The sequence below is a fragment of the Pleurodeles waltl genome, chromosome 1_2 (genome assembly GCF_031143425.1).
Source record: "Pleurodeles waltl isolate 20211129_DDA chromosome 1_2, aPleWal1.hap1.20221129, whole genome shotgun sequence".
In the NCBI taxonomy this organism is placed as follows: Eukaryota; Metazoa; Chordata; class Amphibia; order Caudata; family Salamandridae; genus Pleurodeles; species Pleurodeles waltl.
In genome coordinates, this window is record NC_090437.1 from 681,389,642 (window position 1) to 681,416,500 (window position 26,859).

Below are 26,859 nucleotides of genomic sequence, written 5' to 3' on the forward strand. Positions count from 1 at the left end.
TGGCATATCTTCTCAACGTACATTATCTGTGAAGCAGGGCACAAGGGGTGCTTAAGAGGCACTAGTAAGGAAGAGCAGTGTGGATTGTTAGTGATACTTAAAACAAAATATTTTGTAAAATAACCCACATTTTTTCAGAACTTCAAAACAGAGAAGAGTGAGAGTTTGTGTGTGTTTTAGTCTGTCTGTGCAAGTAAAAATCCTACCTGAAATCCAATAGACACGTACCAGACTGAAAGCACCTGTATCCAACTATTTGCTACAGAATACATTTGTTAGGGGAATGTAACACCACAAACATCCCAGTGAAGCTACTCCCCTGATATCAATGTGTATGACTATTTGAGCATCTGTAAAAATAAAAAAATAAATGAATATATGGATGTTATAACTTTCAGTGATTAATTAAGATCAGGTTGGTGGGACATCTAGAAAGTATGGACGTTGCATATGTTCTTTCATAAAGAAGAAAATACTTTTGAAATATCTTGCTAAAATTATTTCTGTAAGTTGAGATAGAAAAAAGTTCAACACTTGAGAAGGTCATCTGGTTATATGACCTGAAAGCCTCCTGTTTTTTGTGGTATTTTGTATATGCGAGTCCTGAGGATGTTGGTCACTTTTATTGAATTACTACCGAAATGTGCGTCAGCCTTTTTGTCTTGGTTAACTGGATAAGGACGAACAGTTTAACAAATTGTAAAGACATGTATTTTTTTCACTGGTTCAAGATCCTTCTCTGTAAAAACGTTTAATTAGGAGAATAAATGGGGATGATTGTGGAAGTGTGACATAACAGTTCAGGTTATAAAGATCCCAAGAATTAAGTTAATGTATATTTAAGAATACTAAACTATAGTCATAATAAATGCTTAGTGTTACTGATAGGTTTGTGTATTTAAAAGAGGCAAATTTTGTTGGAGAAAACGTGTTTTTGTAATTGCTACAGATCTCATTACATATACTTGAAAATATATTTGAAAAAAAGTGATTAGTGCAGCGGTTTTTGTTTTGATTATTTTGATCTAAGTTAGTTAGAAAAAGAGGAATTACCTCGAGAGTGATCATCTTTAGAACTCATAACATTGTTTTTCTTGCAGTGGGCCTTTACCATTTCCCAGAAAACTGTGATCTATTATGTTTCAAAGACTTTCTTTGTGCTTCTTAAGTTATGATCTAGTACACTTTTCCTCCACACACCCTTTGGTCTGAGGAGGATGGGACTTTTTTCCTAAATGATTCTCTGTTCTGGGCTTAATTAATAGGCTCCAAATTGAGGTGCTTGTGGTTTTGGTTCTAAAAATTCAAATTCTGGCAAAAAAAAAAAAAAATAGGCAAATTTATTTCATGGAGCGCAGCAAGGCAACTATCTGCTTTGTGTTGCATGAAAGGGACAGATCAGAAATGTACCGTATTTACAAAATTATGGGACGTTTCTGCTAATCCTTAAAAGCATTTCCTCTTTATTTCTATGCTGCATAATGCAGAACATATACAAAGAGGAAGTAACAAGGAAAAACAAACGTATTTCTTCTCAAGCCTATCTCAGGGAGAGGCTCCATCTTGGAGCAATCCTGGCTTACAGACCTTTGTAAATCTGGGATTGGGTCAAAATCCATGGATGGATGCATGGGAAAGCCCATATCCCATCCATGGAACGTGTTACTTTGGTTTCACTAAACCACACACAGCCATGCAAGGTGTCTTTGCATGGCTTAGTTAATACCATTAAAGGACTTGTGTTGCCTTGGAATGACTTATGTTGCCCTTGCGTCACACAAGGCCAACACAAGTCCTTAGTAAATATGGTCCTAAGAGTGTGCAAAGTAATATGGCAAATAGAGGTCTGGGCAACAGTTACTTTGTTGGTGATGGATGGTAGGTGGCACCAGCACTTATGAGTGGGGCCACAGACTTTTCAGGCAGTCTCTGATTAAAATGCTCCTTGCTGCCTATTCTATCCCAGAAAGAAGACCACCCATAGCTTATCAGGCAGTATTTCTATCAGAATGATGGCTTGACAATAATGTTATATCACACAGTTACTTTAACAGTCATTTATTTTACTCTAACAGTCCATACACAAGCTGTAGAGAAGATCCTCCCGTCATTCTGTTCCTCTTCTTCATAATTGCTATGTAGCTTAGTTTGGGTAGAGCGTCAGGGGTGCACCACATTAGGGACACAGCAGGGTGCAATATTCCACTGTGCCTTGTTGCAGGCTGCTGGCCTCTCACAGTCCACCTCACAAAACTCTGTGTGTGCCTCTTGCCCTGGGTATTCGGCAGCTGTGCATGTAACAGACTGACAGAGAGGATCAGCATATCACTGTGCATAGATGGCACCTGCCACTGCACACACCAAAACGTTCTGCTGCAACATGGTGTGCCCCAAACGCACTGCCCTTGTGTGGCATACCTATTGGCCCTCCTTACCATCTCTGCAAGTAGAAGTTAGTGTTTGGGAAACATGGTGCACAGCTCCAAATCTAGCGCACAGACACATTTCAAAGGCACAATTGAAACACACCCTGGGTGTGCAAGTTCTGGTCCTTGCTGTCTCTCAAGCTCACCCTCTTTTGCAGTCAACTGATGCTGCCCCTGCCATCTACTACCCTATGTCAACTTCAAACCAGCAACTGTATTCCTATACGTTAATGCACCTTCTTCTGAGACACAGTCTCCCCAAATACCTCCCCTTTGCGTAAAGAGGGGATTTTAAAGCTCAACTTGGTGCCAGAGACAGGAGTTCACATTTTACATAGACGAGGGATTCACAGAGGTTTAGTAGGGATGACTTCTCAGCAAATATATTAAAACAACCATATTCCCAATCAAAGCAATGAGGTAGCCTGAGACCGCCAAATGTAGGGCCTCATTTACGAGGCCCATGAAGCAGGGTGGCGTAGCAAGTGCCTTGCTGCACCACCCTGTGCCACTGGGAAAGGGCAGAAATTCGCATTTCTGTTCTCTCCCCCTGTGCCAGTGCACAAATTGTTGCCTAGCACCAGCGCAGGCACATTTGCACCATGGTGCATGGATGCCTGTGTTTTTTTGCAGGAATGCTCACCTTCCTGCACAAAAACAATCACAAGACGTGTTTTCCTCTTTCTATGTGTGCTGCAAATTGAATATATTTCTCCCTGTTGCATCATTCGTATGCCACCCCTCAGGTGCCATGGGAAACTAACGCATTCCCAGACTTGTAAATCTGGGAATTCATCAGATTCCTTTGGGATCCTTGGGTGTTGCGTGGGAACACCCCAAGCAACACCCATGGAACGCCCCTTTCACAAAGTGTTATGTGTGAAAGGGATCCATATTTAAAAGGCCATAAAATGTGACACACGTTGGCTTTGTGTGGCCTTGTAAATATGGGCTGGCACACTGCGCCACCTGAGTGTAAAAAAACAAAATGATGCTCCAATGGCACAGTGTGCCGCTAGGAGTTTGGAGAATTACACATTCTCAGGCAGTATTTATTTTCCAAAAGACAAATGAATAAAATGTCCTATCTGAAATTTCTCCAAACCATCATTACTCACTGGTCTGGCCCTTCAAGCATTATTCCTATGAAAATCTGATTTTTCCCCCAGATTACCTCTAGGGCCCCTAGTTAGAACTTGACAAGGTGTACTTAGCCAAAGCATGACGGATCTAGAGTGTTTCTGTGCAACGTAACAATCAAAGAGTCAAGACTGCCTTGGATCAAGAACCATATTTCAGGGCTTGTTTGATTAAGTAGAGGAACCCAAAACTGAAGTTAGTTGCACTTCTTGATATGCGGCTGAATACCTAGAACACATAAATGAGTTCCTGCACTGAGAAAACTAGTTCCTGCACATGCAGAGCGAGTGAGACTCTTGTCATAAACAGACATCATCCTCTTGTATAGCAGAGCTCATTCACAGATTGAGTTGATTTTTTTTTGCATTGTTATATATCACAAACTTGACCTGAAGGTAATGTGGCACTTTACATAAGCACCAGTTACATTACACAAGATCAATTTATTTTAGGCACAGGGAGATTAAGGGCCTGATTTAGATTTCAGTGGCATTATTTCCTTAGGGATTTATGTTTCAGTGGATGAGATACCCGTCACCGTTGTGACGGAGTAACCAGTCCACTGAAATCTAAATCAGGCCTAAGTGATTTGCCCAGGATCGCACAAGGTTAAGCTGACGCCAAGGCTTAAACCTTGTTCCCCAGTTCCAAAGTCAGCATCTCTCGACACTACAGCTAAGTCCCTGCATACATATTGCTGAACCCCTGCATAGGTACAGCAGAGTTTATACACCAATGGAGTTGAGCTACTGCAGATATTCTGGTGAGTTTCTTTACAGACAGTTTATTTCTTGCATTGAACCTGAGCAGAGTCACTGTATACATAGAGTTCAGCCCCTGCACAGCATGAGTTGTGTTGGTTAATAGATTGTGTTGAGCCAATTCACAGGCAGAGTTGAGCTCTTTCAAATATTCATTAATACACTGTAAAATATTCTGCAAGGAGTGAAATACTGGTGACCAGCTTCTAATCTGTATGAGTACCATAGGCCTCACACCAAGGCTAGTCTCTGACATGGTCTATCTCCGACAGGGAGTCTGGAGGAAAAGGTGGGAGAGAGGGTGGGAGTTGGAGAGAAGGGATTGAGAAAATATATTGTAGAGAAAGGGAGAGACAGATAGAGAGTAGTGACAGAGAAGAGAGAGCAAGTGTGAGAAAATATGGAGGGAAGAGAGGAAAAAGAAATGAGAGGCAAACATGACTGATATGGGAAAGAGGACAGAAAGTGTGTCCAATAGGAGAAGGCACAATGAGTGATGTGTGAACAAGCAGCTGGCAATGATACTAAGGCAAACCTTAATTCACATTTTGCCTTTTACTTTTGCTCTGTTTTTCTCCAGACATCTGGCTGTCACCTTGTGAGTGGGCAGTGCCACTGCTGGTGGTGTATGTTTCAGATACAAAGAAACATTTTGGATAACTCTACTGTTTTAGAACTGTAGAAGATGGTATAGTTACTTTTTGAAACTCTTGCACATGTGGCATCAAGCTTTAACCTTTCACATATGTTGGTGAGTTGGTCTTTTTAATCTGATCATGTATAAAATAAAATATTGACAAACCAACTTTTTTCGCTTCTGTAAAGGTATATTAGAATGATCACTAATACATGCCGGAGGACATCATGACATTGGCAGCATCCCTAGCACAAAGAATATGTACTGGGCACGTGGCAGCAGGAGTAGGAGCAGCACAAGATAGTGTCAAAGAGAGGAAGTACAAAAAGGACAGCTGTTGTGAAAGCTTCCCTGTGGAGCAGGTAGCAGACAAGCATGAGTAGAAACGTGTCCCTCTCTCACAGAACAGGAGCAGATGGGACAGCAGCAGTGCAAGCTTTACTTACTTCTAGAACAGGTGCAACTTAGGTGACAGCAGTGCAAGCGTCCCTTTCTTACAGAATCTGCATGGCCTGGGCAGCAGCAATGTAAGCTTCACTAAATATCAAGCCCCTACAGTGCAAGTTTTCTTTCCTCACAGAACAGGTACTCCTTAACAGCACCACTATGCTTCCTTTGCTCGCAGCAGGTAGCAGCAGTGCAATCTCAACATCCATTTAGAACAGACACATTATGACAGCTACAGTATAAACCTTTATCGCTGACAGAACCTGTAAGGCAGAGGATGTAGCTTACACACACTTCTTAGGAGCAGGTGCTAAATCCTTTGAAATGGGTATGTTGGTTAAAGTGTGTGTGCTACTACCGCTCTCACCGAGGTGGCATTCTGATAGTAATGTAGACACACTCATTTACTTAAGATGCTGTTAGAGATGCTTCTGAAATATCCTGAAACTTCTGAAGTGGTCACATTGAGTCCTGCTGTTACTCCAACTTCTACTTTTTCATATCCTGCAGCCTTGCTGCTGTCACTAAGTCTTGCTTTCAGCACCTGCAGGTCTCAACATTGCCATACCCTGCAACTCATGCTCTTGTCACTGCAAGCGAGTGCTGCTGTTATTATATACTGTCAACTCCTGCTGCTGTCACTCTGAATACTGCAGTCAGTGGATATAACTCATACCAGTCCGCTGCTTCTTCGGGCCATTATGAACAACACAGTCATCCACTTGTGGTCCAGCTGTCAATCCTTTTGCTACAGCCTCTCCAGGCTTGTTTGGAGCAGGCAAACCCTAAATGGAATTGATGGATGTGTGAAGAATAAAGTCTGTGAGAGCAGGTGAACTTGAGGAGGGATTATCTTCAGCAGCCTCAGGCTTCAATCATGGTTGCTTCAGCAGACAAAAGATCTAAGCATACCCCTAGAATGCTGGCTATTCCTGTGTTCTTCCTGCGAGAGATTGTTGGGCATCTGTTCAGGTGGAGGAACACCTGGTGGTGCAGATGCTGTCCACCAGCTAGAGGTACAGGATCCCTGTGTGAGGGAGAAGCAGGTTCATGGGCATTCTCACATCTTTCCACGTACATGTCCGGGTCTCCCTCTGGTTATTTTCAAATCTCTCAATCTAATACTGCAGCAGTGTCTTGTGCTGTGGATGCACAGCTTCAGCCCCTTCAAAAACATTGCTGACAACATTATTTGCCTTGATGCATTTCTGCTGCAGCATTTTTAGCCAGCCATCTCGTTTGGACAAGAAGATAATGTGACTGAGTGCATGCATGGCCTAGTCATGTGTCTGTATTTTTAAAGATATTTAAGCTGCAGCTCACAATCAGAAACTGGCTTTACTAGTTGTAATTTGCAATACCAGCACTTTCATGTCACATATGCGCATAGCCATGTCAAGAAAGCACTGAAAGGCCAAAGACTGGGGAAAAAAACCAATTCAGCAACCCTGTGTATACTATTCTATATTAACACCACAGTAAAAAAAAGAGACGTAGTCATCACCTGGACCACAATCTCTTTTCCACCCTGATGGGTACACTGGAGATAAATCACTATTAATAAACCATTATGTTGTTGAGAAATATATAAATATTTATGTTAACTACTACCATGTTACACTTCAACCCATAGTGTATATGCATATAGACAAACCTGAACCTTAAACGTCAGACAGAAATGTTAAATGTAATTAAGGAGCGACTCCTGTAAAATGATTAGTCAACCTGTGAACCTAGCTTTGAATCCAGCTTCGTTCATGACTGAAAATTGTGGAGTTCTGAGCAAATCACTTAATCCGTGATGTTAGTGTAATTGTGTATAGCTGTGTGTAATTCAAAGATTTAGGCTACCATTTGGATCAACTCTGTTTATTGATATTTTTTGTAAAAAAAGCAAGAAAAAAGGGGAACACAGCTATATGCCTACAACCTAACAGGCCGGCAGTATTGATAACACTCCCCTACCAAGCAATTTACTGAAGATTGCAACAGAGAGTGCTGTTATAGCCAGTGTCCCATAAGCAGTATTACCAAACAATCAACAGTCAACCAAAAACAACTGGTGGAAATGAAGTAGCTGCCCCCTGCCGTTACATCAAGCTTCCCTCTGTCTCCTTCCCCCACAGACACTGAAGGTAGCTATCCAATTCCCTCTAGGACCCAGAAGCCAGACAGGTGGTTCTGACTGTGCTTGGGGGCATCACTTGTCTTTCAGCAGGCAGATGGTCTTAAGATTTGTAGGGCAAGTGAGTTCATTGAATTCAGCAGACAAAATCTGTATAAAGGGTTCCCATAGTGTGACAACTTCGTCTGCTCGCCTTTCCGCTGCCAGCGATAGCTTTTCCATCACTAAAATGAACCATAGTCTATGGAGCCATGATGTGTAGCTCGGAATCTTGTCCGTGTCCCACAGAGCTAGTATCGTCTAGTGAGCCACGTTGAGGGCGAGGGCAATTTGCCGTCCTCGTAAGGATCAGAGGGGGAATGTGAGAGGGTTTGGTAAGCCCTGGATAGTGTAAGTAGGGAATCTGAGAATTTCTGTGTGGAATACTCTATCGATTTCATCTAGGATGCTACTCCAGTATCGTTTCAGTTTGGGACAGTGCTAAAGCAAGGGTAGGAGTGTGCCCGTGCTTCCGCACCCCCTCCAACAGAGCTCAGTTTTAGTGGAATCCCAGGTGTGTATTCTCGCCGGGGTGTAGTACCAATATGTTGGTATTTTATAGGCTGTTTCAGCACCTGATATGTTGTGAGCTGTGTGGTGTGCCCTGTAGTGGATTCCTTCCCATTCCTCTTCCATCAGGTCCCCTCCCCAACTCGGCCTCCCACCTCTTTTGACCCTTAGTTTTAGGAAGTGATGTGGCAGCTTGGAGGTGCTGATAGATCTTGGAAATCAGCGGCTTGTCATCTTTTTTGATCAATAACCACTTCTCGAATGCTGTGAGTGTTCTCGCTACTAGTGACATGACCGTTGGCTGGAGCACCCAGTGTCTAGCCTGGTAATATGTCAACTTATCTGTCTCTGTGAGCCCACATGCTTCTTTTAGGCGGTCGAAGGGTATAATTCCTTCTGCGTCGAATAGGCTCCCCACTCTCTTGCATCCCCCCTCATGCCATTGCTGAAAGCCCTCAGATTTCAGGCTGGGGGCGAAGTCGGGATTCATGCAAATCAGATTCATAGGGGAGGGAAAGGTCGTTCGACCATTTCTGGTCACCACCGAGACCCAGACCCTGAAGGTTGTGTTAGTGATAGGGGAAGAGTACATCCCTACAGCTCTGTGCCTACGCTGCAGCCAGGGCTCCTTCCATATATGAGACCCCACGACAGCTTGGTCCATGAAACACCAGTGTTTCTCAGTGAGCGGGCGATTCCACTCCAGCAAAAAGCACAACTGAGCCACCTGATTGTATTTCAAGAGGCACGGAATCGCCAGCCCTCTCTATCTTAGGAAGGTACAGTGTGCCATGCAAAATGCGTGCAGGTTTCCGGTTCCATATGAATTTTAGTAACGCCGACTGAAGTGTAGCTATGGTTCTAGCTGGCGGGGAAAGGGGGAGTGTTTGGAATAGGTAGAGTATGCGCCATAGGATTGTCATTTTTATTGCAGCATCTCTGCCTAACCAGGAGAGTTTGTTTACCCCAAACCTCCAAGTCCTTTATTACAGCATTGGAGATGGCAGCGTAATTCTTGTGGGCTGTTTTCGTGTTTGTCGTAGCTAGATCAATGCCCAGGTATGGGACATGCGAAGATGTCCAAACAAAGGGGTATTTAGAGTGTAATTCTGCCTCGTGCGCAGGAGGGACCGACAAGTTTAGAATTTGCGATGTTTGTGCATTCACTTTAAAACCTGAAGTGGAACCGAATGTGTGCAAAGCATCAGTAAGCGCTGGAAGTGACACCATGGGTTCTGACAGAGAAAGGATCACATTTTCTGCATAGAGGCTAATAAGGTGGTCACTCCCAAATTGAATGCCTGTTATTAGGGGACTGGCCCACAATCTCCGTGCTAAAGGCTCCATGTAAAGAGCTAATAGAAGCAGGGAGAGTGGACAGCCCTGTCTTGTTCCACGCTGGATCGGGAATGGCGAAGACAGTGTGCCATTGACTCGAACCGCCGCCGTAGGTTCTTGATAAACACATTTTATCCACTTCAGAAAGATCGGTCCATCCCCAAAGTGCTCCAACACCTGGAAGAGATAGGGCCGGTGCATCCTATCAAACGCCTTCTCTGCGTCAATAGTAAGGAGGAGTGCCTCCCTACGCGATCTGTGCGTTTTGTCTATGAGATGTAAAAGTCGCTTCATGTTGACTCCGCACTGTCGATGAGGTATGAAACCCACCTGGTCCAGGTTGACCAACCCGGGCATGTAGGGGTTGAGGTGTTGTGCCAAGATGCCAGTGGACAGCTTGGCATCTATGTTTAAAAGGGAAATAGGCCGATACAAGCCACACTCCTCCGGGTCCTTTCCTGGCTTGTGGATTACAGTGATAATCGCATCTAGCATGCTGGGTGCAAGGGCGTTGGTCTCTGTGAAGGAGTTAGAGTCGGGTGAGTGCTGGGGCCAGTTCAGGGCAGAGCGTTTTATAAAAGAGGTGGGTGAAGCCATCTGGATCCGGCGACTTCCTTGTCTTGAGGTGGGAAATGGCTGAGATCACTTCCTCTATCTGGATTGGTTTGTCGAGTAGAGCTGCATCGCTCTCCAAGAGTGTAGTAATTGCGCAATCAGTGAGGTATGCAGAGGGATCAAGGGTGATAGCGGTATCTACCGCATATAACTCCCTGTAAAATTCAGAGAACACTTCTGCTGTTTGCATGTCGGTGCACGCCTCTCCCCGAGAGGAGGAGCGCACCATCTTGATGGTGCTACATGACATTGCACCCGTAGCTTGTGGGCAAGAAGCTTCCCGCATCGATTGCCCCCAATATAATATTTATGCTTGAGCCGTGCTATAGCGTATTTGGCCCGCTCCCAGTCTAATCGTTTCAGTTGGAGGTGGGTTTTCTCCAATTACCTCCAGAATTTTGGGGCTCCCGTCTGCTTGTGGGAGCACTTATTCCTCTCTGTGAATGCCCTTTCTTTTGGGCTCTTTGTGAATACCTGTCATTTTATAGCATTTACCTAGAAGCTCTATATAATTTTCTTTATCCCAGTTGATGTGCCACACCTTTAGTAGGGTTCATTTAAGTCTCCTTCTCGATGTCTGAGGGAGCACTTTCTTATATTTATCTGGGGATCCCCCTCATAAACATCTTTTTGTTCCCTAAAGCATTTGTTTATTGTGTGTTCGATGTTGCTTTTACTAAGAAAAGACACCTTTACAATGAGGCTTACTTTTCTGTATGTCAAGCATGCACACAGGTATAAGATTCACTTGGTACAAATCAACATGCAGACAACTGATACCCTCAGGTCTGGTGGATAGCCTCAAAACTTCAGCAGTGCTTAGGGGCATATTTATGAGCCCCTTTGTGTCGCTCTTCCACCACACAACGTGGTGCGAGAGCGACACAGCTGAAAAATTGAGATTTATGAAGCCATACAAGGCCACCTTGCATGGCCCTGAGTGACTTCAAAAATGTTGAGTAATGCAACACAGTGCAAATCACTGCATTGGATTACTTTGCACAAGGGAGGCATTTACATGGGTGTTGTGTGGATGTTCCCATTCAACATCCATGGCTTTTGACACATTTCCAGATTTACCAGAAGTGGTAGACCTGGAAATGTGCCAAAAATGTATGTGTTAGCGCGTCAGACCTCAATAAGTAAACTTACAAGGGAGCGCAAATAGGTTGATGAACCCGCATTTAAGATGTTCCCACCATAGATTCAGTACATGCAGATCAATAATTAATCAATAATAATCAATAGCATTAGTAATCAATTGGAGCCGCCAGTAATTATCACACACAATGACCTTTCAGTCATGAATAACCACACCTTTTAGTAAAAGTTAAAATATTTATTTCCCCATATTAACAATGGTAATGTCACATAAGATCATCTCAAAATCAAATTATAAACATACAGAAACATTACTGGCTGCCCAGAGCGGCGAAAGAAACGTAATCTAATCAAAGATTGAACAATTACACATTCTAGGGTTACGATGCAAATTAATAACAAGAACAATTGTGCAAACAATATTTACTTTCTATAGCAGACTTTCATTAGTGAGGATCCTTATCTAACACCAGATTAGCATTAGCATGTTGGGCTTCATGCAAACCATTTTAGTCAACACAAATTTTGAAAACCTTTATCTATGGCTCTATCAAAATAGTGCGGTTGGTACCTAGAAAGAAAACTCAAATAGGCATAACAAAACACATGCGTAACAGTATACCTCTCCTCAATTGGATCGGCAAGCTAAGATAGTCTTTGTCATCAGGACATCAGTTTGGTCAGCAAGGCATCAGGATTCAGCATCAAAGTTCAGGATAGCGCGAAGTCTTTAAGCAGTTCGAAAGAATAAAGGTAAACCCTCGAGAAGAATGGGTAGAATGGCACATCTCCTCTTGGTGCAGTCCGGCTAAGTTAGATTTCCTAAAATTACTTCCCAAGTCCCTCTTGATCACATGTTTGCACTTTGTCCAATAAAACTAAAATATCAAATTTACAATATCTACTAGTACTCTGTTCACATGTCGCTGATTGGCACCTCTTGTAATGTCCTCATCATCTGTCTCGTCAGGTAACACTATTGTTGCAGCTTGTACTCCAGTCAGTGTTTCTATTGTCCTCTTCCTGAGAAAGTCAGGCTTATCCACATTTCACTTATAATGTTACATTTTACAAGAACGGCATCTTCTAGCAAGCGGTTCTCATGAGAAATACTTTTAGCTACAAGCACATTTAGTCAGCACAGTGGAATATCACAATTTAATCCTCTAAGCAGATGTTTTATTAATCTATTTAGAAATACAGCTTCACATGAGGCCGTGCAACTAGGTCAAGACTTTCGCTAAGTTAAGGCCTACAATTAATGTAGCTACTACATAATGCATAACCCCTAATATGACATATTACTACATTAATCAAACATAAGCTCAACATTTCATATTAATAAGCTATTATTAGGTACACTTAGTGAACATTGGCGGCCACTCCCGTGGACACATTTACAAATGCGTCCATTATTTTTCACTATATTAATAAATTTTCTACGCAAATCCAATACTCAATACATGAATATTCATTAATATTTTTTTATTAGAACATCTGCTTTAGCAATCCCTCCTCTGATGACTAAATGTGTCATCACATTAAACTACCACTCACACAAATTTTTGCATCGGCTAAAATTCTGTCATTTCAATCCCTTCAAATCTTTGTTCCCTTTTCGAAATTTCCCTAAACAATTTTTCCCTTTTCTTTTATTCCCTCCTCTGATTATTCTTTGTCTTTTTCAATTGTATTCTTTTATACAATTTACATATTCCACATATTCCAATTAGGGAAACCATGATAATTAACATCCCCTATATAATTTTCAATAAGATCCCTTTCCCAATGTTGCTGAGCCAATTTCCCACTGAAGCAAAACCTTTACCAACTTTCTCCCAAACGCCTGGTTCTTTCAATTCTTTCAAATCAGCACTTTCATTAGACAGATTAGTAAATAAGCTCCTAATTTCTTTACTATTATCAGGAATGAACGAACAACAATGCCTAGAATTAAGCATTCTACAAACTCTGCCATCCTTCACTAAAAGAATGTCTAAAGCAAGGCGATTTTGAAGAGTCATAGCTCTTTCAGCAGCTAATTCAGTATCTATCAGGAGTATGGCTCCTGAAAAGTTTGCCAGCATGTTATCTACAATAGTAGACAACTTCTGAATCTTTATCGAATTCAGAACAACTTCCTCTGAAGGAATTATTGCTCCAAATATATCTCCCACTATACTAGAAGGCGACTCTCTCCTCTGTCTCATATGATGTAATTCAGTCACTTTTGGAAACTTCTTTAAATCATCCATGTGAACAATCTTTGGCAAAACTATTCCCAAATAACATGTCCCATACCATCCTCTTGGAAGACGGTAATAAGCATTAGGAGCACAGATGTAATATATCCCAGGAATTGCTGGATCCTTCCCATTCAACATACATGTCCATTTACTCTGAAACAAAAACACGTCTACATTCACTCGTTCTGACAAATAAAGCGTCATTTATATATACAAAGTTTCCCTACGTGTTGCGCATCTAGAGCTAATTTCCTTTGGGTTTTAATTGCACTAAAAGCATAATCATTCTTGTAAGTCCTTTTCTCTAAGCCTTTTTCTAACTTTTTCTTCAATGCCTTTCTCCTGTCATCTGTGTGATCCAAGAAGCTCTTCTCTAGAGGTGTAAGCAAGCATGTCAAGTTTTTGCGGTGTGAATAAGCCGTGCCAAATGTTAATGTAGGTTCAAAGTAACCTCAAACTAATACTATGTCATTTTCCTTAGCTACTCTACTGAAATACTTAATTATAGGGACAAACGAAAACACCACATCATGGTTAGAGTAAAAGTACTAAATCTACTCTTGATTATAGAACCTTGTTAGCAACAGACTACAACTTATCCCATAAGTGAGAGGCAATCCGTGATAAGTAACTCCTTCTTTGACTGATGAAGGAATCTGCGTACACACATGACAATTCTTCACATCCATTGTCTCAACATACTCAGCAAGCGATAGAAAACATTAGAAGAAAGTTCCCCTTGTGCATTAGTACCCTCGTGCAAGTACTTTTCATCTAACCTAAACTTCTCTATTGCTGTTAGTGCAGTAGTTGTTTCAAAAGCAGAAGTATGGTTAGCTTTGCTCTTATCAAGAACAGCCATTCCCACAAACAATATCCCACATTCAGTCGCCAAGCCAATACTCATATATTTACAGTACCTATTGTTCCTCCCCTGCTGGCTAATGCTACTCATGATCTGTAAAGAATCAGAAATCAGAACAGAAATTTAGAAAAAGGGCAGCAAAAATCAAAAAAACTAAAATCTTCTTTCAGCAGTTATTTACAGCTTCAGTCTCACTTCCAGGATCCTTTGTCAAAAATCGGTAAGCAGCTTGTCAAAATCAGGTTTCAAAAAGTCAATTCAGGTTATCAGTCTTTTCCGGTTACTTTCAACAGTCTTTTTCTCTAAACTATTTTCCCAACAGTTCAGTCCATCAGTTTTCTTTAAGTGCCAAAATATTGACCTGGAATGACTATCAAAACAAAAAAACTAAAATGCTTTCTGCCATATACATGTACTTGCATACGCCCATTCAGGACCTGCGTATCTTCGACTTACTGTTTTCTTTCTTTTCAACTTTCGATCACCATTCAGTTCTCCTTCACTTAGATCTTCTCTCCTTGTTGTAGCTACCTCATCTTCAATTATTGTTTCACCAACTACTTCCTTTCTCTTTGCTTGTAACTCTGGCCACTTATCTCCTTTCAGTGGACCCTTGGTCAATGTTCTTTTTAGTGTTGAACTTGAAACATCTCCTTGTTCTACGGTGTCTTCTCTTGATGGACCTGCAACTGGTTCAGGAGTCAGATCACAGTGACTTTGATCTGCCTCAACTCCTTCCCCCTCGGGGTCTGGCAATTGGTCTGTTTGTCTCTCAAAAGTGTCTGTTTCTGGGAAAGCCCTCATTTGACTAGGCTCTCCTGCTGCCTCATTTAAGATAGGCTTACCGTCACCCTCATGGAGGTCTTCTCCTTCGTCTCTCACAGGAGTGACTGAACCATCCAGATCAGGTCTCAGTTGCCCTTTGTTCTCCTTCCGGCCCTGATACTTGTTTTGCTGTTGTTGGTACTTTCAACAACTCTGCTTCTTCATCAGTCGGGCATATCACTTTCTTCCTGTGACTGGCATGGATTAAGTTTGGAACTTCAGCACACTTCACAACTGTGGTAGTTGTCAGAACTGCCTTGAAAGGACCCTTTTAACGAGGCTCCATACAGGTTTTCCTCACCTGTTTCCGGACCACAACCCAGTCACCAGCCCTCAGATTGTGCCCAGGGTCATGGATCGGTGGCAGTGTGGTGGCTTCCACCTGCTCAGAGAAAGAGCGAACCACATCAGCCAGATCTTTGCAGTAGTCCAACATCATATCATTGGTAATGTTGACAAGTGCATTCGCAGGCACCGCTGGCAACCTCATGGCTCAGCCCATAAGGATCTCATGCAGGGACAATCCTGTTTTCCTGTCGGATGTGTTTCTCATTGCCATCAGAAATAAAGGCAGTGCGTCTGACCATTTCAGATTTGTGGACACACACATCTTTGCAACTCTTGACTTCAAGGTACCATTTGTTTGTTACACTAGTCCTGATGCTTAACTAACATGCAACTTCTGCTCAATGTTCAATGCTGCACACAGTAATTTAATTACTTCATTGTTGAAGTGACTTCCCCTATCTGATTCTAAAGAGATCGGAAACCCGAAACGTGGTATCAGTTCCCTAAGCAGTACTTTCGCTACTGTGTGACTGTCATTTCTCCGTGTCGGGTAAGCTTCAATCCAGTGACTAATGATGCAAACAATCACCAACACGTATCTCAAACCTCCACACACAGGCATCTCAATAAAATCCATCTGTATTCTGCTGAATGGACCTCCTGCTCTTCCGATGTGGTTCAAATTAACCACTGTCCCTTTCCCCGCGTTCATTTGTTGGCAAATGACGCAACAATGGCAAACTGCTTCAGCTACTTGTCTAAACCTTGGGTTGAACCAATCGTGCTTGAACAAATGAATCATGGCATCCCTCCCAACATGTGCTTGACCATGATAATACCTAGCCATATGAGACAACAGACTATTAGGCAAAACTAATTGACCCTCTTCTGAAACCCACAGTTCATCTTGTCACTGTACACATTTCAGTTTGCTCCATGAACGTTTTTCCTCCCTATTAACATTATTCTGCAACATTTTCAATTCCTCCAACGTGTCAATTACTTTTAATGTAAAACTTGGACATGTTTCATCTTCATCAGGTAACAGTTCCCACTTATCTTTGAATGATATACTGTTCAATGCGCAAAACCTTGCGACTTGATCCGCATATCCATTTCCCATTGACACAAAGTCCTTTGACTTCAGATGTGCACTGCATTTCACCCCTGCAATCTTTTCAAGCATTTGGATAGCATGCAATAGTTCTTGAATTCTCTCTTCCCTTCTCACTTGTGAACCAGAAGAGGTCAGGAAACCTCTCTGTGACCACAACTGGACAAAATCATGGAATATTCCAAATCCATACTAGCTATCCATATAGATGGTAACTTTTAGATGAGCAGAAACATGGCATACTCTAGTAAGGGCTACCATTTCCGCTACTTGGGCAGAATACACTCCTCGAACCAAGAATCTTCCAGGATACCAGTAATTGTGCACACAGCATATCCTGCTCTCAGTGTCCCTGTATTGTCTCTTAGACAAGAACCTTCAACAAAGATAATTTGGTCATTCTCTTCCACTAGAGTGTCTCTAATATCAGGTCTTGGTTTTGTGCACAAGTCAGTTACTTCAACACAATCATATTCAATGTCTTCCAATTTTTAATTTCAACATTTTTATTTGGAAGTAAGGTTGCCGGATTCAGCACTGTACATCTTTTCAATGACACTTTTGGTGACCCTAGAATACTCATTTCATATCTTGTAAACCTTGTACCTGTTAAATATTGGGTTTTCATCTTTGTAAGTAGGATCTCAAAATAGTGAGGGACCAATATAGTCAAGGGATATCCCATCACAATGCTCTCACGCTGTATAAGGCTCTGTCCAACTGCTGCAACTGCATGGAAACTACCTGGTAAGGCTGCAACTGGGTCCAAAGTAGCTGCAAAATATGCTAGTGGGTGGTTTACACCTCCATTGACCTGCATCAAGACAGACAAAGAAAATGCATCATGCTCATGACAAAACAGTGTGAAAGGTTTTATGTAGTCAGGCATATCCAAAGCTGGAGCTTTGCACAGACTCTCTCTCAATTCAGTAAAAACTTTCATTCCAGCCTGGTCTAACACTATGGGATCGGTGACTTCTTTGTGAGTCAGTTTCTGCAATGGTCTCAAAATAACTGAAAAATTGGGAATCTATTGGCGGCAGTAGCCTACCATCCTGAGAAACATCCTGACCTCTCTGTGTGGTCGGGGGAATCATCTGCAATATGGTTTTAACCCTTTCTCTGGATATCTTTCTCGATCCCTTCTCAGTCTGATGACCCAAGTATTTCACTTCTTTCTGACAGTACTGCAGTTTAAGTGGGGACACTTTATGACCATTCTTACCCAAATGGTTCAGCAAGGCAATTGGGTCATACTTGCACTGTTCCCTTGTTTTGGGTGCAATCAGCAAGTCATCAATGTACTGATTCAAGGTCGATTGGAAAGGCAATTCCAACTACTCCAAATTCTTTCTCAAGATCTGATTGAATATGGAAGGTGACTCTGAAAACCCTTGAGGAATTCGACACCAGCAGTAAACTCGGTCTAAAAATTTGAAACAAAAGAGATTGGCTGTCCTCATGAAGAGACACAGAAAAGAAGGCTTGCGACAAGTCAGTGACAGTGACCCACTCAGCATCACATGGAATCTGAAATATTATCACAGCTGGATTTGGCACCACAGGACAACATTTGACCACAATGTCATTTATTTTTCTCTGATCTGGGACAATTCAAACTTTCCCACATGGCTTTTTGAAACTCATTATAGGTGAATTACATGGGCTGCTCAATACTTGTTTCAAAATCCCTTGTTTTACAAATTCTGCAGTTAATTAGGCGACCTTCAGAAGAACATCTTGTGGCATGTGGCACTGGGGAATTTGAGGAAAAATAGCATTCAGCTTTACAGTAATTTAACTGGCTCAACTCCCTTTACCAGACCTCTCTCTTTTCCTGTCAGATCCCACACCTGCTCCTTAACCATTCCCTGTAAGTCAGGATGAAGCTCCTTCACTGTGAATACTGGAAAAAATTAAATCAGAGGGTATTCCTTATTTATTATCTCACATTCTGTCTCTGGGGCTTGGTCGTCTTCATCATTGTTATTTGTTTGAATCTCTATTCCATCATTTGAACAAGAAATCGAGCATCTTGTTTTACACAAGTCTCTCCCCAGTAGGGATACTGGACTTGAATCACAGACTACAAATTTGTGCAATCCCTGAAAGTTGCCAGTTTTACCCTGAACTGGTTCTGTAATCGGGTTGGTTAAATAGTGATTTTCTACCCCTACAATCTGAACTGTTTTACCTGAAGGGGCAGGTTTGGAACCTCATCTGATCTTATTGTAGAACGTGTAGCTCCATGTCAACCAAGAATGAAACTCTGTGACCCTTGACTTTTCCCTTCAAATAGGAACGTCTCTGATCTACTTCTAAGGAGGTTGCAAGCACACATGGCTCCTCCTCTGAACTTTCACTCACCCAATCATCGTTTATTCCATTCTTGCTGTATAATGGGAATTTGGTGTACTGTTTTATTACTTTGGTTAAGCTTCTGACCTGTGACCTGTTGAAAAAGCATCATTTGCTGCTGCTCCATTGGGGCTTGAGGTATTTGAATTTGCTGTCTAGGTACCATGGGAACCTGCTACTGCATTTGCTGTAACTGTGTCATTTGTACACATTGCATTTACACTTGCTGCATTGGTTGGAAATTCTGCACCTAATTCATATTATTTTGAAAATTTGGATTAGGACCTCTCATTGTCGATCCTCTCATGTTATCGAATGAATTGACATCATTAGTTTGCTGAACAACACCTTTCCGCACAAACATTGAACACTCCTGTTTCCAATGTCCGACGGCTCCCCAAGTGTGACAAGGCAACAATTTCTTCATTACCTGCACATCATTCTGAACCACTACAGTACCCAAGTCTGGTCCGCGATTCATATTACGTCCTTGACCTCTCCCTCTCATCTGGGGCTGAAATACCATGTTTCCCTGCAGATAAAATTTTAAGACTAAAGATTTTGAACACATGAATCTGCCAGAATGAAGGCACACCTTAAGGAATTACCTCAAAGTGGCCAGACTTGGGGAGCATTAGAAAAATGGGAAGGCAGATGGGTAAAGAAAAGAGACAAAAGGAAAAGGGATTCTGTGGAGCTGACTGCAAATGTGCCGCAAGACCAAGGTCCAGTGAAAATGTTACCAATGAGAGAGATTTCAGGAGGGAATTTTGTTCATGTCCCTTGGAGCAGTAGTGAAATTCTATCATTCACAAATGATTATCCAAAATTGAAAGATAAGCCAGTAGAGTAGTACTAACAGACAGTTAGGCTTGTAAAACGTGCAAAGTCCTTGTGGGAGGATTTGAACACCTTATTAGAGATAGTGGTCCCAGCTGATCTGCGTACAGAGTGTAAGAGGAGTTTAGATTTGCCAACAAGAGAACCATAGAGAGATAAAATTACAGGTGTGCCGTCTCCAGAGGTAATGAAATATTACTATAAGGTGATTGACTTTTTGAAAACGAGAATTTCGCCCAAAAACATTGATTGGCAGAGAATTGACATGACAGCTCAGGAAGCAAAGGAGTCGTTACATGCATATTATGAGAGATTGTTACAGGCATTCAAGCATTACAGTGGTACAGAGACAATTGAGGTGAAGGACATGATTCATTTTGTGTTCAGATTTGTGGAAGGATTGAGACGTGAAATTAGCCAGATGATTAAGAGTCATTTGCACGCAAAGCCGATTGAGTATGCAAAGTACTGTAGTGAATAAATTGAGCTGAAGCAGAAAAAGCTGAAACAGAAGGCAATGGTAATGCAGATTATAGCTGCACAGACAGGCATGCAATGCTAAATTGGATTTCCTAAAATTACTTCCCAAGTCCCTATTGGTCAAGGGATCGCATGTTCGCACTTTGTCCAATAAAACTAAAATATCAAATCTATAATTTCTACTAGTACTTGGTTCATATGTCACTGATTGGCTCCTCTTGTAATGTCATCATGTGGTTTGTCAGGTAACAATATTGTTGCAGCTTGTACTCCAGTCAGTGTTTCTATTGTTCTCCTCCTGAGAAAGTCAGTTTACACACATTGCACTTATAATGTAACATTTTACAAGAACAGCATCTTCCAGCAAGCGGTTCGCATGAGAAAGACTTTTAGCTACAAGCACATTTAGTCAGCACAGTGGACTATCACAATTTAATCCTCTAAGCAGACTTTTTATTAATCGGTTTAGAAATAGAGCTTGATATGAGGCCGTGCAACTAGGCCAAGACCTCCACTAAGTTAAGGCCTACAATTTATAAAGCTAATGCATAATGCATAACCCCTAAGCTCAACATTTCATATTAATAAGTCATTAATAAGTACACTTCGTGAACATTGGCGGCCATTCACGGGGACACATTTTTAAATGGGTGCATTATTTTTCACTATATTAATACATTTTCTACGCAAATCCAATACTTGGAATACATGAATATTCATTAATATTTTTAACTAGAACACCTGCTTTAGCATATGCCTCTCCAGGTGAGGCGTATCGAGGAGAAATGCCTTTATTTCGCCTCGTTTTTTATCCTCTTTCTATGAGGGGAAAAAAGCCTCAGGGGATTGTTTTTGTGGAGGAAGATGCCCTTTCCTGCTCAAAAACAATTCTGCATGCAACAGAGGCACCCTTGCACCATGGTGCAAGGGTATCTGCATTGGCACTAGGCTGCCAAAGGGGTGCCAGCGCAGGGGAAAAAGCAGGAATACACCTTATTGACTTAAATAAGGCACATGCCTGCTCTTTCCCTGTCACACAGTGCAGTGCAGCAAGGCTACTTGCAGTGATGTACTGCATGCCAATCTCTTAAATATGCCCCCAAGAGTCTGAGTGGAAATTCTTAGCAAAGCTAGTAGATCTGGATTTAAAGTGTCCATGTGTGAAAATACAGTCATTTGTGAATGTTGTTTGCATGTGTTAGTACACTAAATGCAGATATAATGGCAATGTGTGCTCTTATAGTGGCTCTGAGAATGTCTCTTTCCAAATTTTGTGAACTGGTAGCCCCAATATTGCTGCTTGATATACTATTCCCCTCCCCCCCCCAACCCCACTGAAGTTTGAGTTTAGTTACGCCCCTGAGCGTGGTAGGGGAGCATCACCTGGCAAGAGTGGCTCTGCCTGCATGCAGAATAACCTGTAAGAGGGCAGAAGTGGCACCGTGCCCTGTTTCTTCCTCTTAGGAAATGCCCCCGGTAACCGCTTGTTCTATGCCTCACCTCGGTGCGCGAGGACGACGCAAATGCACTGTTTCAGGTACAGTGCATTTTGAGCCACGAATTAATGCAGCTGTATTATTTCACTTTCCCAGCCCAAGCACTACCCATTTGGCAATGGTATCTTGGATGAATGACCAGTCTGCGACAACGCCTACCTCACCTACACCACCGCCATTGTCGCCTTCACCGTCGCCGTCTCCTTTACCCTGCTGCCCCCCGCTCACAGAGAGCGACAGGCAGACAGAAAGGTAAGTCTGCTCGTTCCTTCCTTAATCACCCTTCCTGTTTTTCTCACTCCTCTTCTCATTTCTCTTGTCTGTTTTTCAAGCTCTCTACCTTCCTTCAACCCCGTGTTTTACCTCTTTTCTATACCTTGACCTTTGCCTCTCTACTGTCAGTCCTTTCTTCCTTTTTGTCACTCCCTTTTTGTATAACGCATGTTTTCAAGCATTGCACTTTTTTTTTCTCAACTCTGACTTTTATGAAAGCCTAATTTTAATTTGGAAGAAGAATTTTCCACACATTAGTTCAGGCTCCACAGTGCTTGTCAGTGTGTTTTGCTGTTCTTTTTTGTGCTCATTTAAATATCTTCTTTCACCTCGACTTTAGGTCTCTAGGAAGCGCAAGAGCAGTCTTCACGAAAACGAATCGTTCAGAGTAATTTGCATAAGCGCTTGGTTACTGTGCCCTTGTTCCGCGGGGTACAGGGGCAGAAGGCCTGTGCTCCTCAGTCTGCAGCTGTCTTTCTTAATTTATTAATGCTTGGCCTATATGTATTGACTTACCTCTGACATAGCATCGGCTTCTAAGCACGTTGTTACACATTTTATCAATACGCAAATCCTTTACTTTTCAAGATCTGTAAAACGAACAGTTTAATTGCTATCTCCTATATATTTGGCGGTGGGGGAATCACGATTTTTAAGCAGCTACCAGATAGTTTGTCAACCATCACTTCTCTGAGTACATGTATTATTCTCAGGGCTTTAACCCCTTTGCTGCGAGGCATTTTCCCCTCAGATGCCACGCCTGTTTTTTGGCTATTTGGCTATTTGGGGCAGTTCGTGCTTAGGCCCTCATAACGTTTTGTCCACATACACTACCCACGCCAAATTTGCGTCCTTTTTTCCAACATCCTAGGGATTCTAGAGGTACCCAGAGTTTGTGGGTTCCCCTGAAGGAGACCACGAAATTAGCCAAAATACAGCGAAAATTTTGTTGTTTTTTTTTAATGTAAAAAAGGGCGTTTTTCACTGAAAATGGCATCAACAAAGGGTTTGCGGTTCTAAAATCACCAGCTTCCCAGCTTTCAGGAACAGGCAGACTTAAATGAGAAAATCAAATTTTTCAACACAATTTTGGCATTTTACTGGGGCATATCCCATTTTTACTATTGTTTTGTGCTTTTAGCCACCTTCCAATTATTAACAAATGGGTATGAAACCAATGCTGGATCCCGGAAAGCTAAACATTTCTGAAAAGTAGACAAAATTCTGAATTCAGCAAGGAGTCGTTTGGGTAGATCCTACCAAGGTTTCCTACAGAAAATAACAGCTGAAAAAAAAAAAAAAAAATTGAGGTGAAAACAAACAGCCATTTTTCTTCACGTTTTACTCTGTAACTTTTTACTGCAATGTCAGATGTTTGAAAGCAATATACTGTTACGTCTGCTGCACTCTTCTGGTTGTGGGGATATATAGGGCTTGTAGGTTCATCAAGAACCCTAGGTACCCAGGCCAATAAATGAGCTGCACCTTGCAACAGGTTTTCATTCTATACCGGGTATACAGCAATTCATTTGGTGAAATACAAAGAGTGAAAAATAGGTATCAAGAAAACTTTTGTATTTCCCAAATGGGCCCAAAATAAGGTGTTGAGAAGTAGTGGTTATTTGCACATCTCTGAATTTTGGGGTTCCCATACTAGCATGTGAATTACAGGGCATTTCTCAAATAGATGTCTTTTTTACACACTGTCTTACATTTGGAAGGAAAAAATGTAGAGAAACACAAGGGGCAATAAAACTTGTTCTGCTATTCTGTGTTCCCCCAAGTCTCCCGATAAAAATGGCACCTCACTTGCGTGGGTAGGCCTAATGCCCACGGCAGGAAACACAACATGGACACATCACATTTTCCCAAAGAAAACCTGACATGTTTTTTGCAAAGTGCCTAGCTGTGGATTTTGGCCTCTAGCTCAGCCTGCACCTAGGAACACCTACCATACCTGTGCATTTTTAAAAACTAGACTCCTAGGGGAATCCAGGATAGGGTGACTTGTGGGGCTCTTTCCAGGTTCTCTTACCCAGAATCCTTTGCAAACCTCAAAATTTGGCCCAAAAAACACTTTTTCCTCACATTTGGTGACAGAAAGTTCTGGAATCTGAGAGGAGCCACAAATTTCCTTCCACCCAGTGTTTTCCCCAAGTCTCCCGATAAAAATGGCACCTCACTTGTGTGGGAAGGCCTAGTGCCCGCAAAAGGAAATGCCCCAAAACACTATGTGGACACATCAAAATTATCAAATACTAAACTACCAATTTTTGTGGGGGTGGAGACCTGCGTTTTTGGTCCTGGGCTCAGCAGCCATACAGGGAAACCTACCAAACATTTCTGGAAACTAGACACCCGAGGGACTCCAAGGAGGTGCGACTTGCGTGGATCCCCCAATGTTTTCTTACCCAGAAACATCAGCAAACCTCAAATTTAGCAAAAAAAATCACATTTCCCCCACATTTTTGTGTGGGATCACTGCACCAGGACAGATTTCCTACCACCCAACGTTCCCCTCAGTCGCCCGGTAAAAATGATACCTCACTTGTGTAGGTGGGCCAAGTGCCTGTGACAGGGAAGAGCCAAAAACCTGTCAAAATTGAGGGGGGACCAAAGCGGGTCCAAAAGGGCAGTTTGGAAAAAAAACATTTTTAGACTGACAAGTGCGGCCGAATTTGTATCGGTATAGATGAAACAATGCTCGGTGGTAGGAATTTTGTGGATTCCTGCCGATTCTGGAAGGTTCCATCCCAAAAATGTGGGAACAATGTGTAATTTCCTGCAAAGTTGGAGCTTTTCAGGGCATTGTGAGTAAGAAAATTGTGCAGGGTGCATGTGAAGCACACCACCCTGGAATCACCCACATGTTTAGTTTTCAGATGTGTCTTGGTCTTGTGGATTTTTTTACATGGCAGCATCCAAAAAGTGAAGCCCTCACCATTCCAAGTGGGATGATTTTGAGAGTTAGCCAAGCTTTCATGGCCCAAATGTGAAACCAAAACTCAAAATAATCAAATGTTCTCTTCTTTGCCATGGGATAAGATGTTTTAATCTGCGGGGGGAGAGCTGAAAGACTGTTACCCCCTTCAGTTGGGGTGTGGGCATAATCAGGCCCATACTGGTTGGTAGCCACCACCCCTCTATTTTTTGTTTTTGTTTTCCATCCCTGGCATTTAGTAGAATTTCTGCCCCCCCGGGGTGTGGATCGGAGGTAATTGCCCCATCTGCCCACTGGTGGGCAGAACAACTTTGGGCCCATTTATTTGGGGTGGGGTATGGCCATACCACCACCCTCGTATTTTGAAAAAAAACAATCTTCCCTGGTCTCTGGTGGGCTTTCTGTCCCCCTTGGAAGCAGATGGGCCTTCCAAAAATAGGCCGATCTTCTCCCAATGGGGGCAGATATGGCCAACAGTAATGTGCCCCCATGGGGTGCAACCCTTGCCCAAGGGGCTGCCCCCCCATGCAAAACACACAAATACACACACACCAATCCCTGGTGCCTAAGTGGTTTCTGCCCCCTTCCCCCCGGGCAGATTGGCCTAATAAAAATAGGCTGATCTGCCCCCAAGGAGGCAGAAATGGACTATACACAATTTTCCCTCAGAGGAGCGACCCTTGCCTAAGGGGTCGCTCCCCATTTATACAAAAAAATAAAGTAAACATAAAAAAATATATATCCCTGGTGTCTAGGGGTCGGCCTAATTATAATAGGCCGATCTTCTGCCCCCGGGAGAGGCAGAAAAGGCCTAAAAATATTTTACCCCCCTGGGGAGCGACCCTTGCGTAAAATTGGTGCAAAAAAAAATACCTGGGGCCTAGTGGTTTCTGCCCTCCTTGTGGTCAGATTGGCCTAATAAAAATAGGATGATCTACCCCGAAGGCAGGTAGAAATGGCCTAAAATAAATTTTCCCCCTAGGGGAACGACCCTTGCCTAAGGGGTCGCTCCCCTTGCGTGCAGTTGACGCAAACAAAATAAAAATCCCTGGTGTATAGTAGACTCTGTCCCCCTTGGAGGCAGACTGGCCTAATAAAAATAGGCCATTCTGCTCCCAAGGGAGGCAGAAATGGCCTAAAGACAATTTTCCAGCAGGGGAGTGACCCTTGCCTAAGGGGTCGCTCTCCACATATAAAAAAATAAAATAAAACAAATCCCTGGTGTCTAGGGTTTTCTGCCTAATTACAATAGGCCGATCTGCCCCTAAGGGGGGCAGAAATGGCCTACAAATAAATTGCCCCCCTGGAGAGTGGCCCTTGCCCAAGGGGCCGCTCGCCTTATTCAATAATAAAAAAAATCCCTGGTGTCTAGTGGGGCAGCAGAAATGCAGAGAGAGACATCAAAGGAAAGGAAAGTCCCCACCAACAATAACCAAAGTGATATAAGCCTGTGGAAGCAACCTCAAGACAATTGTCATGCATAACCTCTTTAAGAGCAATCGAAGACGAGAAGCAACTCCATCAGAAGACAGCTGAAACCAGTCAGACAGCTAACCCACTGAAGACACATCCTGAGGGCCAGCAAAATGAGACCTAATGGGACCTCTGCCAGGTAAACTCCGTCATCATACCTGCTTATTTACTACGTAAGAGGTGCTAACCTTGTTTTACTGACAGCACTTCTGCTATGGGTGTCAGTCAGATCATTTTGAAGGTATTTTTCCTGACTTTCAGGGCCTTTACGATAAGATAGGGTGGAAGTCTCTGCCGAAGTGCTCCTCAGCTAGGAATACACACTGAGACCCGTGGGGATTATACGGTCTCTTCAGTCCTGTCCAAATCAGGGCCCAAAAACACACCCAGCTCCCCTCTTAAAGGAATTTTCAATTATATTGGCTTGTTTCTTCCTTCTTTTTGCCTGACTACCATTAATGTTCCCTTTCTCCCAACATTATTAAAGAGGTTATTCCATTACTTCACCTGTTTGCTGGATA

General features: G+C 42.5%; 1 protein-coding gene across 3 annotated transcripts in view; it reads left to right on the forward strand.

Moving 5' to 3' along the window:
* Window positions 1-26,859, forward strand: part of ARHGAP10 (Rho GTPase activating protein 10) — an 849,665-nt gene that overhangs the window by 767,624 nt on the left and 55,182 nt on the right. For all 3 annotated transcript variants that reach the window (XM_069242631.1, XM_069242629.1, XM_069242630.1), the window contains exon 22: window positions 21,748-21,903. In XM_069242631.1, the coding sequence (XP_069098732.1) occupies window positions 21,748-21,903 (156 nt within the window). The remainder of the gene's footprint in view (window positions 1-21,747; window positions 21,904-26,859) is intronic.